Raw genomic sequence first — 15,859 nt, forward strand, 5'->3', positions numbered from 1 at the left:
TAGAGACTCATATGTGTATCAATATTCTTTCTAAGTCATTAGTTCAGAGGTTCTCAAATGTTTTTCAGCCAAGGACCCCTTACAAGATAGAAAATATACCGGGGACCCCCTCATTCTGATTTGTGATTTTGGGCTTCTTCTTTCGTGTAACGTCAGAGGTCCAACTCGGTGTCGTGTAGCCATGCCCGCATCTCTGGTCCTAGGTCGATTTTGGGCTAAGCTTAATTGTTTCCACGGTAACGTGCTTGACTTTTAATTTGATAGGTTTGTTATTAGACTGTAATCCATGAACTATTTTAGATTTAAAGCATAAACTATTTTCGTTGAACTATGAAGATTTTGCAAAAAAAAAAAATTTTTTTTTTTATTACATTACATTTACATTACGTCATTTAGCAGACACTTTTGTTTTGTCCAAAGCGACTTACAATATCACAATTTGTCAACAGTACAGAAAACCACTATGCAACACAATCAATGACAGCCAAGATATTTTGATAGACTAGCACCATGTAGGAAGTAGTTTGAGAAGGAAGAATTAACATGTAGCATTTTATTTTTTAATAAAAAAAAAAAAAATTAACAACTTTTCGCGGACCCCCTGGCGAAGTGCCACGGACCCCTGGGGGTCCGCGGACCCCCATTTGAGAACCACTGCATTAGTTTACTGAGTAGTATTTCTTTGTTCACTCTGGGGTATTCAGAGCAAAGAGGGAGAGAGAGAGAGAGTGCATGATGATTCAACAGGGCAAAGAGAGCTGGTATAGATGATATGGAGGTAAGAAAGGGCAAATAATTACATTACAATAGTCTAATCTGAATATTAATTTAAAATGAGATATTCCTCCAAATCGGGCTTCAAATGGCCAAAATTTTAGTGGGCCTGATATGGTATCCTTGATATGGGGCCCAAAATCCCTGGCCGTGCCCCTGCACACGGACGTGCCATGCCAGGACATCAAATTATGCTGCTAAAATTGGGTAACCACTGCCAGCAGATTATTCAGTGAGGCAATCAACTATAATTCACTGAAAAACCTTTATCACATCGCAAAGAGGGGTTAATGGGAAAGGAGTTTTAATTGAGTCCATTCTAAATCCTCCCATCTTTTCTATTGTCTCCCCCGTTTCCCCGCTGCGAACACGGTTCTATTTCCCAGTCAACAAAATAACCCGAATTGCATCAAATCACAGATGTTCTTAACAGGTATATGATGTGATGGTGTGAGATAGGTTTATCCAAATTGCGCATGGAGAGAATTACAGCAATTACTGGCAATTTGCGGGGCACAGTTGACTTGGCACGCCTCCAATTTGCACCTGCGGCAGGTGCCGTGCCCAGTTCCGCACCCCCGCCGAGAATCCCCACCATCCCCACCATATTTTGTGGCTGTTTTAACTTAAAAAACAGGGAGGCCATGTCTACCCAGACAATTATATCATTTTTAAACATCATTACAATATGCTCCCATGAGGTGGGGATGCGTTTGGCGGCAGGGGTGCAAAACTCGGCATAACACCTGGACACTTGCGCAAGGCGGACTGCTATCTTCCCTGCAGGGAAAAAAACTGAATTATCCTTTAAGGGCTGGTTAATGCTTTAATTAATGCACCCTTATTGAAAAGTGTTACACATTAGTTAACACTAATTAAGGGTTAATGAATGCTTACTAAGCTTTACTAGCCCTGTTAATTAAGGGTTAATGAATTAACCATTAATTAATGTACCCTTATTGTAAAGTGTTACCAATGTCTCTATTATATTTATATTTTTCCCTACCTGAGTGTGAGCAAATGTAGCATTACTCAATTTCCATTTGGGGATCAATAACATGTATAATGTATATATAATTGAAGAGTTCATTTGCAAAAACAGGTAAACGCCATTCTTAAAATGAATAAACAACACCTGTTTGATACTCCCTGGACTGCACATACAAAACATTTTTGAGGTAATTTATGTGAAAATTACCAGATTAATATGTTTTAGTTGTGATTGATAGTAAAAATGTACCAAAAATAAATAAATTACAATATAAATACATCAATATCTAATTTGAAACCATAAAAAATACAAACGGAAATACCTGTTTTTGCAAATGAACTCTTCAATTGTTCCCCATCATGAAATCGGGCAAACAACTTGGTCTGTCATCTTGGATGCCACTGATTGAATGTTGATGAAACCCTCCATGAATGATGTGTCTCATTGCTTCATTGTGCCATCTTAGTTATAATTGGCTAAGTGGGTGGCGGTGTCTGTGGTGGTGTCTGTCACAATTGTGATGTCATCAGTGATTTCACTTGAGGAATTGTGATGTCATCATTGATCCGTACGGCCCTATCGTCGTACGGCGCTATCGTTTGCACTGCGTTTGCGCGCCTCTTATTGCTATCTTCCCAGCGTCTTAAGCTATCGTCTGCCTCCACCGTCCAGTTTTGCGCTGGGGTGACACAGGTGTAGGCATGGCTCAGGCGTGGCGGTGGGCCTCTAGCCTATCATGTGTCTTGCGCAAGTGTCATTTAGCGCTGTGGGGAAGATACCGTCGATATGTGCCGAGCGCAAAGAGAGGTTTGGGCGTTGCCCGTTCCAAAATAGGCGTTCCAGCGCAATGTGTTAGAAAAAGGGGCCGTGGGTGCTCTCAATTTTAAAGGAGAATTTCGGTTTTTTACACCACGGTCCTCATTTCCAGGTTAAAATATGATGTTTTACTCACCGAAATAGTTTGGCTTCATTCGGATGCCCACGGAAGATTTTGAGCTCCGAGTAGTCTCCTCAAACAGGCTATAACGAGAGCCTGCGGCCAGCGTGGGGCATGCTGGACGGGAGTGCACGCGCTCTCTAAATGACACTTTTTCTGTCAGATCACGGTTCATTATGGTTGTAAATATAATTATTTAGCTAATAACTAGAAGCTAAGCTAACAACAACACAGCAGTCAGCGTTGATCTGCCCCGGATGGGGTTACAGTGCGTATCTTCCCCCTTCTGTGGTTTCTCTGAAGAAGGTTTCACAGAGGGGGAAGATCGGCACTGTAACCCCATACACTGTAATTCTCCTTTAATGCCAGCAAATAGCTGGTCTTAGCGCAAACAACCCCACTACGCCAGGCGTACGCCTGAGCGCAGACAGCATTACGCACAGCTCACGGGCGGACACACTTCCCTCCAATGCCACGTTGATTTTCAACTAACCTACACTGCAGAAAAAAACACACCTTGACTTAACAATGAGAATTTGTTCGTCATGGTTTTGTGTGAAAAAGTGATTTGCATTTTGAATTGGATTACCAGGGGAACGAGGGTCTGGCGGGGCGGGAGTCTGTGTGTAGCACGGGGAGGGGTGCTTTGTGTTCGGCTAGTGCCGTGTCCTGAAGGGGGGTTTTCACGGATAACGTTTGAGCTGGGCCGGGTAGGCAGGCGGGGTGGGTAGAGGCACTGCCGAGGCACAGAGGCAGCACTGTTCGTGGTCCCGTGGATCAAAATCAGTTTCTGACACAACACCGACCAGTAGGCTATACAGTAACCATTGATAGTATACAGTAACCATGCAGCAATAGCTTAACCCGAGTGGACAATTCTGGTATAGGCTATTGAAATAAAATCTCACACATCCCTACCCTATTAAAGAAACGGATATTTTTAAATGTGTATGTTATAGCCTATATGAGCGAAACGACTAATTGAAAGGCTACTAATTACAAAAGCATCAATTTTCGTTACGAATCTGAACTGGTTCATCCTCCAATTATCTCTTCCCTCTCTCGTTCTCTCCCCCCCCCCCCCCCCCCCTCTCTCTGACTCTCTCCCTCTCCCCATCTAGGCTATCTTTTCGCTCTCCCTCTTTCTCTCTCTCTTAGTCCCGTGTTAAATGTCCTTGTTAGTCTTTATCATATTTAGTCAACCTCATCCTGTTTTTATTTAGTCAAGTTTTAGTCGACCAAAAGTTTGAGCATTTTTAGTCTCATTCAGACTCCGAATAGGGGAAAGGTGACAAAAAAGCCCATAACATGAGAATGCTCACTCTTTTCCTCATCAGATTTGCTGAGGTATGAACCAGGTGGCTGTCCTACATCACCAAATACTCAGAAAATGATTTACCTAAAAAGATCATGAATTATAGTCTTGTAGATAGCTTTAGTTTAGATGGAAATTGTACTTTGTGGTGATAGAAACATAGGACTCCATCACTTTTCTCTCATCTATCAGAAAAACAGAAATCCCTAAAAAATATACCATTACTGAATTGTCTAGGGTGCTATTGAACACTAACCAGTAGTTGTATGGAGATATCTGGTACAGTTACTACTATTGCAAATGAGATTTCTTTAGACATAGGCCTACTACCTCTTCTCTGAAACAGTCAAATTAGGCCAGAGTGAATGGGGGATAAGTGGCATAATAGCCTATAAGTTAAGAATACTCACTCTGATGGTCATCTTATTTGGGGAGGGAAATACCAGGTGGCTGGCTGACTATTTGGTGATGTAGTTACATCACCAAATAGTCAGAATGTGGGTAAACCAATAAAATAAAGTTGATCTAAATTACAAGCCTCTAAAACATAAAAATACAAGGTGTAAATATTGGAAGTTGTATTGAAACTGGAACATTAATTCTAACTATATAAATCAGTAGGCCTAGTATCTCCTGTCTTGACATGACAAAATAATACAAGTATAATAATCATAATACATTTGTTTTATGGTAGCCTCAAATCTCAGTGTTTCATTTAATTTAATGTAATAAACAAAAACAGGAGAACGAACTAGAAAAAAAAATAACCAAGGCAAAAATAAAACAGAACAGAGGAATAAAAAGTGGCTGCTCATTTGACCTGGTATATGGACACTTGTTTCACAGGCAAAGTCCAAATATCAAAATATGAAATACAGTATCAGCCCTTTGTTGAACGTATTATGACCCTACCAGATTATTGTGCCAGTGTTTGGGAGTCTGGGGCACATTCACAAGCTTATACTCCATGGACTGCAATTGTAAGGATTGCAAAAGACTGATGCAAACAAAACTGTCTAAATATTGTTCAGTCTGTAGGCAGCCTGTCAATCTGGAGACAATCATGTTTAATATACTGTATCCTTGGTATCATTGTCCATTTGTCAGATTAAGCTATCACAATGTTACATTCTTCCCTCTTCTGTGTATCATACTGTAAACCTTTTTTCAAAGTATTTGGATCTTTCATTGTTGCTGCGGGTACATAAGATGTTGGAAGGCCAACAGAGAAGCACTGGCACTTTCCACTCTTTCCACAGTTTGCATCTTTGCAATACCAGTGAGTAATGTCTCTCACTTCTGTAGGTGCTGGGGTTTTTGTAATAGGACTGGTCAAATTGCTCCATCTCTGGCAATCCATCCCTTGCCGATAGGACTACATAACAGGGGTTGGGGCATGTGACTGTGACACCATATCACTGTCTGATACATTGCTCTTGCTGTCTACCAGCATGTCATGCACTCACTGGCTGTGACACAACAAGTTTGTACAGAATAGGAAAGACAACCACCATGTTTGAGGTAAAATTTGATGAAATTCCGCCAAGGCATTCCTGAGATATGGCGTTAACAAGCTTGAAAATGGCATTGGAGAGGTCACAGTGACCTTGACCTTTAATCACCAAAATGTAATCCGTTATTTCTTGCACCCAAGTCGACGTTTGAGCCAAATTGGAATAAATTCCATCAAGCCGTTCTTGAGATATCGCTTTAACGAACTTGGGAATGGCATTCGTGAGGTCACAGTGACCTTGACCTTTGACCACGAAAATCTAATCAGTTCATCCTTGAGTCCAAGTCGATGTTTGAGGAAAATTTGATGAAACTCTGTCAAGGCATTCCTGAGATATCGCGTTAACAAGCTTGAAATTGGCGTTCGAGAGGTCACAGTGACCTTAGTCTCGCGAGCCAGCCTCTCTTCCCTTCCGTCAGAGAGTCTGGCGCCGTGGAAACAGGCAACGGGGATCAGCCCTCCCCTGCTCTAAAGCTGCTCTCCCATTCGAGCGGCTGTTTCGGTGGCAGCAGGATATCCGCTCCCCCACTTGCAAGCTCTGTCACGCTCTGTCATTGGCTCCGACCATATGTCAATCAGAGCGGCTTCCGCTCCCATGTGTGTCGCTGTAATGCTCCCGCCGAATGCTAACTAGCTAGCGTAGAAAGCTAACGGCAGAAACCTACAGGCTAACTCATTGCTACACGCTGAAAATGGCTAGTTTTGAAGAATATTTGGATTGTGCAATAAAGAAGGCCTGCTCGGCACTTTCGGTGGATGGTTGTAAAGATATCAAGAGAATATGTTTAGAACATTTGCTGTCTAACAGTGACTTTATGCCTGTGAGCTCTCCTCCTCCTGTGTAAATGTTCCGCCGACACAAGTTCCACCCCAAAACTATTTTCCAAGGGCACTAACGCTAAGCACCGCCCAAGACGAGGATGATTGGTTAACCCAAACAGACCATTTTTTTCGCAATCCCACAATGGAAACCTGCGGCGCCAGACTCTCTGACGGAAGGGAAGAGAGGCTGGCTCGCGAGACTACAGTGACCTTGGCCTTTGACCACCAAAATCTAATCAGTGCATCCTTGAGTCCAAGTCGATGTTTGAGGCAAATTTGATGAAATTCCGTCAAGGCATTCCTGAGATATCGCGTTAACCAACATCGGACGGACCGACGGACGTACGGACGGACGTACGGACGGACAACCCGGATCCATAATGCCTCCGGCCTGGCTATCGCCGGCGGAGGCATAAAAAAAGGAAAATGGACTGATGTTCACAGACTTGGATGAACTGAGGTTCATAATTGCATCAACAACATATGCAGCCTCTGCAAATCTAACGCCAACAGAGGATGCAGGATCTGTTGTTTTATTTTTGCCTTGGTTATTTTGTTTTCCAGTCCATTCTCCTGTTTTTGTTTATGAAATGAAATGAAACACTGAGATTTGAGACGACCATAAAACAAATGTATTATGATAACTATTATACTTGTATTATTTTGTCATGTGAAGACAGGAGATACTACTGATTTATATACTTTGGATTAATGTTCCAGTTTCAATAAAACTTCAACAATATTTACACATTGTATTTCTATGTTTTAGAGGCTTGTAATTTAAGTAAACTTTATATTATCGGGTTACCCACATTCTGACAATTTGGTGATGTAGTTCAGCCACCTGGTATTTCCCTCTCCAAATATGATGACCATCAGAGTGAGCATTCTTAACTTATAGGCTACAGTACCCATCTGACCTGAACGACTACCATCCCATCTCCAACCTCCCCTTCATCTCCAAAACTCTTGAGAGGTTGGTTGCCGCCCAACTCCAGTCCCACCTCGACTCAAACAACCTCCACGAACCATTTAAATATGGTTTCCGCCCTAATCACAGCACTGAAACAGCCCTGGTAAAAATCACTAACGACATCCTCCGTGCAGCTGACTCTGGACTACTCACCATCCTCATCCTCCTTGACCTCTCCGCTGCTTTTGATGATGCTCCCACCCGCTACTTCTGGAGTACCTGGCGAACCAATCACTGGTGTGTTGCACTTCCCTGGTTTGCATCCTACCTCACCGACAGACAACAGTTTGTCCAACTAGGGAACCACACCTCCGGGTGTTCTGCCGTTTGACCCAGGGGTCAGTATTGGGTCCACTCCTATTCTTCACCTACCTCCTCCCCCTGGGTAAAATCGTCCATCACCATGGTGTCCAGTTTCACTGCTATGCCGATGATACCCAGATCTATATCTCCACCAAACCCACCACCGCTCCTCCTCCCATCTCCCTCACCGCCTGCCTCCAGGACATCAGGAGCTGGATGAGCAGGAATTTCCAAGGCCCTGCTCATCGGCTCCAAAAACATCCTTTCCAAAGCTCAAAACACCACTGCCCCAAACATCATCATTGACAGCTTCCCTGTTCCCTTCTCCACCCAAGTCAAGAGCCTCTGCATCATTCTGGACAGCACCCTTTCCTTTGCACCCCACATAAAAAACATCACCCAGTCTGCTTTCTTCCACATCTGCAACATCCCTAGACTCCGCCCATCCCTGTCCCAACACACATTTGTTACATCCCAGAACGTGTGTGACAATAAAGACGGGCTTCCGTCTGAAATCGTGTTTAGATCAAAGTGAAAAGAATGTTCTAAACGCATTGGCTAGAAAAATATAGCCTATCCCTATGTCATGATGAGATTAGATTGGTGAAAGTTTGTCCAGAATAATATCGTTTTCTCTCCCCTGCTGCACAGGTAGGATGATGCACATAAATATAGCCTACATTATGTAAAGTCATTGCAGAAATGTGTTTTTATTGTAAAAGTAAATGTGAAGTATTGGAGGAGCAACATCACAGTAGGAAGTCACAGTAGAACCGTGTTACGGCTGTCACTCATCTAAATCATGTTAAATCTGCGAGGGATATATATACCACCAGGATTATATGTTTCACATAGGGTTGTGTTTTGATTTCGCGATTTTATCTTGTCCAATATTGAAATGTTCCACAATTGCATGTTGTGTTAAGAGAAACATTATTTCGATCTACCACTTACCCTATTTAAGCTGATTTGGTTGCTATTTCTGGTCAAACGTATTGGCGTCAATGCATACTGGGAGATTTCACATGTGTGGCTTTGTGCCTGTCTGATGCGCGAGAGAGAGGGAGTGAGAGAGAGAGAGGGGGGACAGAGAGTGAGATGGCAGAGGAGAGCTCCGCGCAACCGGCGCACTGAATTGGCCTAGTTTTGAAAAGCGCTAAGTGCTAAATTAACGCCAGGGCGGAAGATATCGTTAGGCCGGTATTTAAGGCCGAAACGCCCATTCTGGCCTATTCTGGCACTGCGCCACGCCTCTTTGGCGTAAAGAGCATTTCGGGGCCTAAAACCTTGTTGCTATCTTCCTGAGGCAGGCGTAAGGCACGTTTTTTTGCGTTTAACGCCAGTTTTTGCGCCTAAGGCCTGTACCAAGATAGGGCCCTGTATCTCCTCCCTGAGGGTAACAGGGAGAACAGGCTGTTGTGGGGGTCGTTTGTGTCCTTGATGATCTTCAGGGATCTCCTGAGGCACCACTGGTTGTACAGTTCTGGCAGCTCACATCCTGTTACGTGCTGGGCCGCTCGCCTCACTCTTCTTAGCGCCCTGCGGTCCATAGTCGTACAGTTCCCGTACCAGGTGGTGAAGCAGCCAGTCAGCAGGCTTTCAATGGTGCCTCTGTAGAAGTCCCTGAAGATTTTTGGCCTTTCCACCACTGTGCCATTGATGGTGATTGGGGGGGTGCGCCCTCCCCCCCCCCTGTAGTCTACAATTATCTCCTTGGTCTTGGAGACGTTTAGAGAGAGGTGGTTGTCCTGGCACCATTGTTCCAGGGCCTCCACCTCCTCTCTCTAGGCCATCTCGTCGCTCCTGGAGATCAGCCCCATGACTGCTGTGTCGTCTGCAAACTTCACGATGGTGTTCGAGGTTTGAGTCGCCACGCAGTCGTGGGCGTATGGGTCGTACCAGAAGGGGCTGGAGACACATCCCTGGGCCGCTCCTATGCTGATGGTCAGTGGGGAGGAGGTGAGGTTGCCCACTCTCACCACCTGGTGGCGGTCTGTCAGAAAGTCCAGGATCCAGTCACACATTGCTGTGTTTAGTCCCAGATCCTTGATCTTGCTTACCAGCCTGGAGGGTACTATGGTGTTGAATGCTGAGCTGTAGTCCACAAACAGCATTCTCACATAGGTGTCCTTCCCCTCCAGGTGAGAGAGGGCGGTGTGGAGTACATGTGCTACTGCATCCACTGTGCTCCTGTTGGTGGCGGAGAGGGGGAGGAGAGGTGGGGGGGAGAGGTGGGGGAGAGAGGTGGTGTGTTGGGGGGTGGGCGCTCTGGCAGACGGGTCAAACCTAGCGTAGAACGCGTTGAGTATATATATATATATATATATTTGGTACTGCTATTTTACATTGAACTCAAGGGCGAGTGCTTGTGTTTTGGGGGCGAGATCATGAGCCGCGTACGAAATGACGTATTGCCGATTTGATATACAGTATGTGATACGTGCTTGGTGAGTGGATTTTTTCCATCTACTGGACACTTGGCCGGTGAATCAAAAAGTTAATTTGTTAATTGTTACAATAGCAATAACTTTTGATAACAATGCATTTTGCAGTGTTTTGTGAATACAAACACCGTAACAACATGTCCACAGATAGAAGTTAGACAGTATGACTGATTTAATGAGACACAAATAAGACAGAAGTGCTAATAATAATAATAATTTACTAAAGCTTTCACTACTGTTGGTGTGGGAGCTGCCATCCTGGATTTTGAGGTCGGGATTGGTGAGATTCCGGTGAGTTTCAGAGTAGGAAACCCACAACTTCAGGTGATGCTCCCGTTTGTGAACTGGGAAATCCCCGTGCAAATGGAACGCAGCATCGGGGCAGCTATAGCTCAAGAGGTAGAGCGGCTCGTCCATTAATCGCTATGGATAAAAGAGGTTGGTAGTTCGATCCCCAGCTCCTCCAGTCTGCAAGTCGGAAGTGTCCTTGAACAAGATACTGAACCCTAAATTGCTCCCAATGGTGTGTCAGCACCCTGCGTGGTAGCTTGCCCCATTGGTGTATGAATGTCTGTGTGAATGGGTGAATGATTCTAAAGCACTTTGGATAAAAGCGCTATACAAATGCAGGCCATTTTGCCATTGTTGTCCATTGTGTCACTCCGTAAGTCATGGCTGTTTAGTAAATGTATTCTAATGGGTGCTCTGTGTTTCTTGTGTCAGGTCTGATCTCCCCTGGGGTTTCAGTTCCAGTCCAAGTCCCAGGAAGTGAAGCGGACATGTCACAGTATTGGCCACACCTACAGTGACATCAAACAGAACATCTTGAATGTCAAATAGAACTGCTAACTTGCTGAAACAGACGGCACAGCCCTAAATAGATAAACAGGGACTTTAAAAAAAAAATATAAGGTTTTGATTGTCCAGAACAACTTTCAAGAAAAATTCTTGAGACAAGCAGGGCAAAAATATTTTGGATACTTTTCCTGTTTAAGGATTTGAACATTGCAGTACACCAACAGTAACATTGCACGTTTAAGTTGAGTGAGATCTCTCTCCAATCCATCTCCATCAGATCCAAGGACACTTGTGCACTAGTCCAGATGAAAAAGCACTTGTCAGCAAGGAAAACTGCCACCCCACAAGCCAGTGGGCTGGTAAATCAGAATTTATATATGTTATATTGGCTGCCAAACCCTCCATTATTTTCTGGGAGTCTCCTTTATTTTAGAGTTTAATTTGAACAGAATTGTAATCCTCTCAAGAGGTTTCTTCAGAGGGTAGTCCAAAAGGAAAACTTGACCACTCATTGCTGACAGATGTGGAGCTCTGGTTACACTAACTGATGGAAGGAAGGACAGATGAGTACCACCCTCAGGAAGGTTGATGTCCTCTGGCACTGATCTTTAATTGGACCACAGAGACTGATGAACTTTGATTGGACCACAGAGACTAACTTGTTCAATGCACATTGAAACATTCTGTGGGAAGAACTATTGTTAATTTATATCATGGTGTATTTTTCTCTTGTCATTTGGCCATTTGTATGTAGTAATAAGGATTACATAATGAAACAACAAAGTTGAACATGTAGAGAATAACTTTATGGAACTTGAAATGAACTGTCTGCCATGAATTTGTTTCATCAGCAGATTCCAAAAGTGCCAGCCTTGCCTCTGGTGATACTGTATGTTTGGCATTGTAAAAATGACTTGGATATGATTATGATCTGCAAACTGCTCTGATCCTGAACTGAAGTAGCCTAAACTGTCGGGGGAGGGGGCGTCTTTTCACTCTGAAACTCCAAAGCTCGTAAATCCACACATTCACTGGTTACTGACCACTCTTGTGTTTTGGTACATTAGTTTAAAGATAGTGAACAATAAATTGTGTGTTCAATATGAATGTTTCTTGCGTCAACGTGTAAAGTATTTGTGAGATCTGGGAGGGTTTCTACTGTATAATAAAAGTAACTTGTTTTTTTATGCTGGCAATCTTCTTTTTTCCCCGTCTGTTACTTCTTACTGTCTCACTGACACCACCGACTCTCATGTAGCCCTATAATATTTCTATTTACCTAGTTTTCATGCAGACCTGAGTAGCTAAGACAAGCAACAGCCTGTGTCCTAAAGTTGATATTATATACTATTTAGATGGCATTTTGAGTGGGTAGCTCGAAAACAAGTTTAATACCAGTAAGAAGAAGTCAGCTTCCTTCTGACCTTTGAGGGTTGTCAGTCAGCTTCCTTCCTTCAGACAAAGCCAGATGTACGCCGGCAGCCTGCTGCCTGGCAAAAAAAAGTGAATATAAAAACATCTTTAGTAATTTTCCGAGAGTACCTATGGTAAGTACAGTGACGTAACAATAAGGATAGGCTGTTCCTCATTAAGTAAGGAGGTTGGACTGGTCCAGTGGTTCTCAAAGTGGGGTCCAGGGACCCCCAGGGGGTCATTGAGGTTGTTCCAGGGGGTCCCCATAAAGGGGAATAATTAATTTTCTATCCATAAGTAACACAATGACAGAATGTATGACTGTTTTGGTCATGGGTTTCATACACACCTTCTGTAATAAAACATCTACACCAAAAATCTTATCAGATCAGATCAGGTCTATGGTCTAATTCGTGTTAGTTTAGGGTCCTTGACGTGAAAAAGAGAGAATCACTGGTCTGGGCCACACATTAGGACACATTTCATCTCCCCTCTGCTCTCCTATTAGGCCTGGAAGCTCAGACAGAACAGCTTACATCCCCTCTGGCAGCTCGAGTGCTCCTGGTGGCTAATCTCCTTTAGCCACCAAACCACAGAGGATCCCTTTACCCACAATGCAGTGCTGCTGCAGCACGGGCAATCCCTTCAGACACAATGCACGACATTCTCTGCTGCTCAGCTTCAATTATCTGTGCTCTAGTACATCTCAATACAGCTCCACTATGCCTTCAAACATCTCCAAACATCTCAATTCAACTTCAATGCATCTCAATGTGTCTCAGGAATACCATCCCTACATGTTAATACGGCTCAGTACATCTCAATACAACTAGATCTAAATACAGCTTCAATGTGGTTCTAGAAGACCATTCAACAGCTCAGTATTCTCCACTGGCTGGCCGGCTACCTGGAAGCCTTCAGCCTGGGGTCTGTTTCTCTCAGTCCCTGGCTTATTGGATGAATGAATGACAGAATGTGGGGCTCAGTCAAGAGTTGAGCTTGACTTATTTGAGCAGGAGCTGAACGCTGACTTAACAAACCAAATAGGGTGTCACCACACACTAACTGAGAAGTATGTGGGTTTGCTTCATACAGAAGAGAGAGGTAGGGCGTGCACATCCGCTTGTAGGGCTCAGGTGCAGGACAAAAAGCAAATAACATAGAAAATAAATAGAGTCCGCACACTGTATTGAAGTCAGCTCCATTGCTTCATACAGCCTGAGAATTACTACAGTCGAGTATCAACATTTAGGCCAATATTGTCAATAACACAATTAGGGTCCTGTTTAGACTGCTGAAAGTCATTATGTTTGTCCCCTCAATGTTCTCTCCTGCTGCCTGTAGACAAGATCAACGTTGAGCTTGTCATTTGTTGATGAAACTACCGTAATCTGATTCAAGTGTGTTTTGTCTCTTCCATAAATTCAAGAGGTCAACAACTCCAGCAACACATGTAGAGAACAACTTTGACAATTTTGTATTCAAACATGCATGTGCCCAGCCTTTTGAGTTTGGCTCACTACATTCCCATGTCTATTAGAGAAATGTATTAATTCAGAAGATAAGCCTAAATATTATTTATTTATTTATTATGCGCGAGCACGATTTATTTTGTGGGGACCTATACAGTCTACTAACATTATTAAAACATAATAAAGATAACGTTGTTTCTGCGGTGGTGTACCGCTGCTGAATGCATAGGGGAAACACTGGAGTGGCAGTGATCAGGGGTGTATAGTGGAGCTACACACACACACACGCACGCGCACACACACACACACACACACACACACACCCACACATACACACACACACACACAGACACACACACACAGAAACAGCTCTTACAATTACTGTGACAAAAACGTCATTAATAAAATGGAGGTGGATTTGCACAGCTGAAGAGGCGACAATAAAGATTAAAACAGCAGGAGCCACATGTTAACTCTACCACAGGAGGGGGGGTGGAGGCAGGGAGAGAGAGCGAGAGACATGGAGAATCTGACAGAGAGAGAGAGAGACACACACACACACACACAGACACACACACACACACACACAATAATGTTACATCACCAACATTTAGCTTGACTGAAATTAGTGCTTTCAGCTGAAATGGAGTGACAAAAAACAATGTGGTTCAGAAACAACTATGCCAGCTATGCTACCATTGTTTGTCAGTTTTGTTATAGTAGAAAAGCTCAGTGGGGGTGAATTAGCTGAAAGCCACACATGAGTAAAAGGACAGATAGGCCTATCTTACCAGAAAATGACTTTGGTCAAAGTTAAAGTCACCTATTAGTATTACTGGAGTAAAAGTGATCTGATATTTACTGTACTTAAGTATCAAAAGTAATTTTTGGATATTAAATGTACTTAAGTATTGAACATAAAAAGTAAATGATGTTAATAAAAAGGCAAGCTGTTCAAGTGGAAGAGCATTGTGGTTGTCGCGTTGTATGTACACAGTGTTTGCAGGTGGCATTATTTTCTCATTTCTGTTTGCCGCTTTATTTTTCAAGATTTGCTGTTCTCGTCTTTGTTTTTCCTCTCTTTCCAGACCTTGAGGTGGCTGCCTCGTCAAAGTTATATTGCGCTGGGTCCACCCTCTGGTGGGTTACTTTGAAAGTATACACAATTTACTGACAGCTAGAATATAATATGAGACACGTTGTTTGACAGTAGATCGAGTCAATTTCACGTGTTCAAGCAAATCCTTAACTTAATTAATCGATCTTCGACATCCCAAATTGAAATTAAAATGTACATCAAAGCTGCAAGCATCAATTAATAAATAGTGTTATATGTTATATGCTTGCATATGAAGTGTTTATGTGCCTCATAACTTTGTGATCATATTTCTTCTTATTTTTACCACGTGCGGAGCACCTGGTCAAATCGCCAGAAAGTCAGTGAGGATCATGGGATCAGTCATACTACGCAAAGGACGCTTTTAGGATGCTTTTCACTCTCGGGGATGCTCGGTGAGTTTCACTCTCGTTTCCCGAAGGGGGGGGGTTGGGGGGTTTCAATACGCCTGACCCCGCCCGCTTGGGACGCAGCGTCATTACAACGGGCGCGCCTACATACACACACATGGACGGACTGCAGCAGCACAGCACCTACTGCTAAACACCAAGGGCTGAAAGAAAACGTAAGTTATGACTATAACTATGGATCTATGAGGCCGAACGATGACCGTCACCACGGTCTTAACAGTGAAGGAATGCCATTCCTTCTACTTATCCTCGAGATTCTATATCAACAAAGTCATGTGACTGACCTTAGGAGGCTGGACCCGTAGGCGGAGCCTATAAATACACCTAGGTGTCCGCGCCGACTTCCTCTTGCCTGGAACGCCTCAGCCCGAGATGGTGACGGTCATCGTTTGGTCTCATAGATCCAAGGTTATAGTCATAACTTACTATCTATTTCGACCTCACTCAGACCGTCACCACGGTCTTAACAGTGGATGACTCATACCATCAGGGTCGCCAGGAACGGAAAACTCCACGCAGTCACTTCTCCGTCCAGCAGCTGACGGTACAGCAGCCCCCAACGGTGCCGGTGCCGCCA

The 15,859-nt window shown here is 43.6% G+C and overlaps 1 protein-coding gene across 1 annotated transcript in view; it reads left to right on the top strand.

The window, feature by feature from the left end:
- LOC310800336 (paired box protein Pax-6-like) overlaps positions 1–10,881 on the top strand; it is a gene marked incomplete at both ends in the record, with an annotated part of 94,085 nt that extends 83,204 nt beyond the window's left edge. The window contains one exon of the mRNA XM_083662929.1: positions 10,796–10,881. Coding sequence (XP_083519055.1) covers positions 10,796–10,881 — 86 coding nt within the window. The remainder of the gene's footprint in view (positions 1–10,795) is intronic.
- Between the last annotated feature and the right edge of the window lie 4,978 nt (positions 10,882–15,859).

This window comes from Poromitra crassiceps (assembly GCF_964638095.1).
Source record: "Poromitra crassiceps genome assembly, chromosome: 30".
Classification (NCBI taxonomy): Eukaryota; Metazoa; Chordata; class Actinopteri; order Beryciformes; family Melamphaidae; genus Poromitra; species Poromitra crassiceps.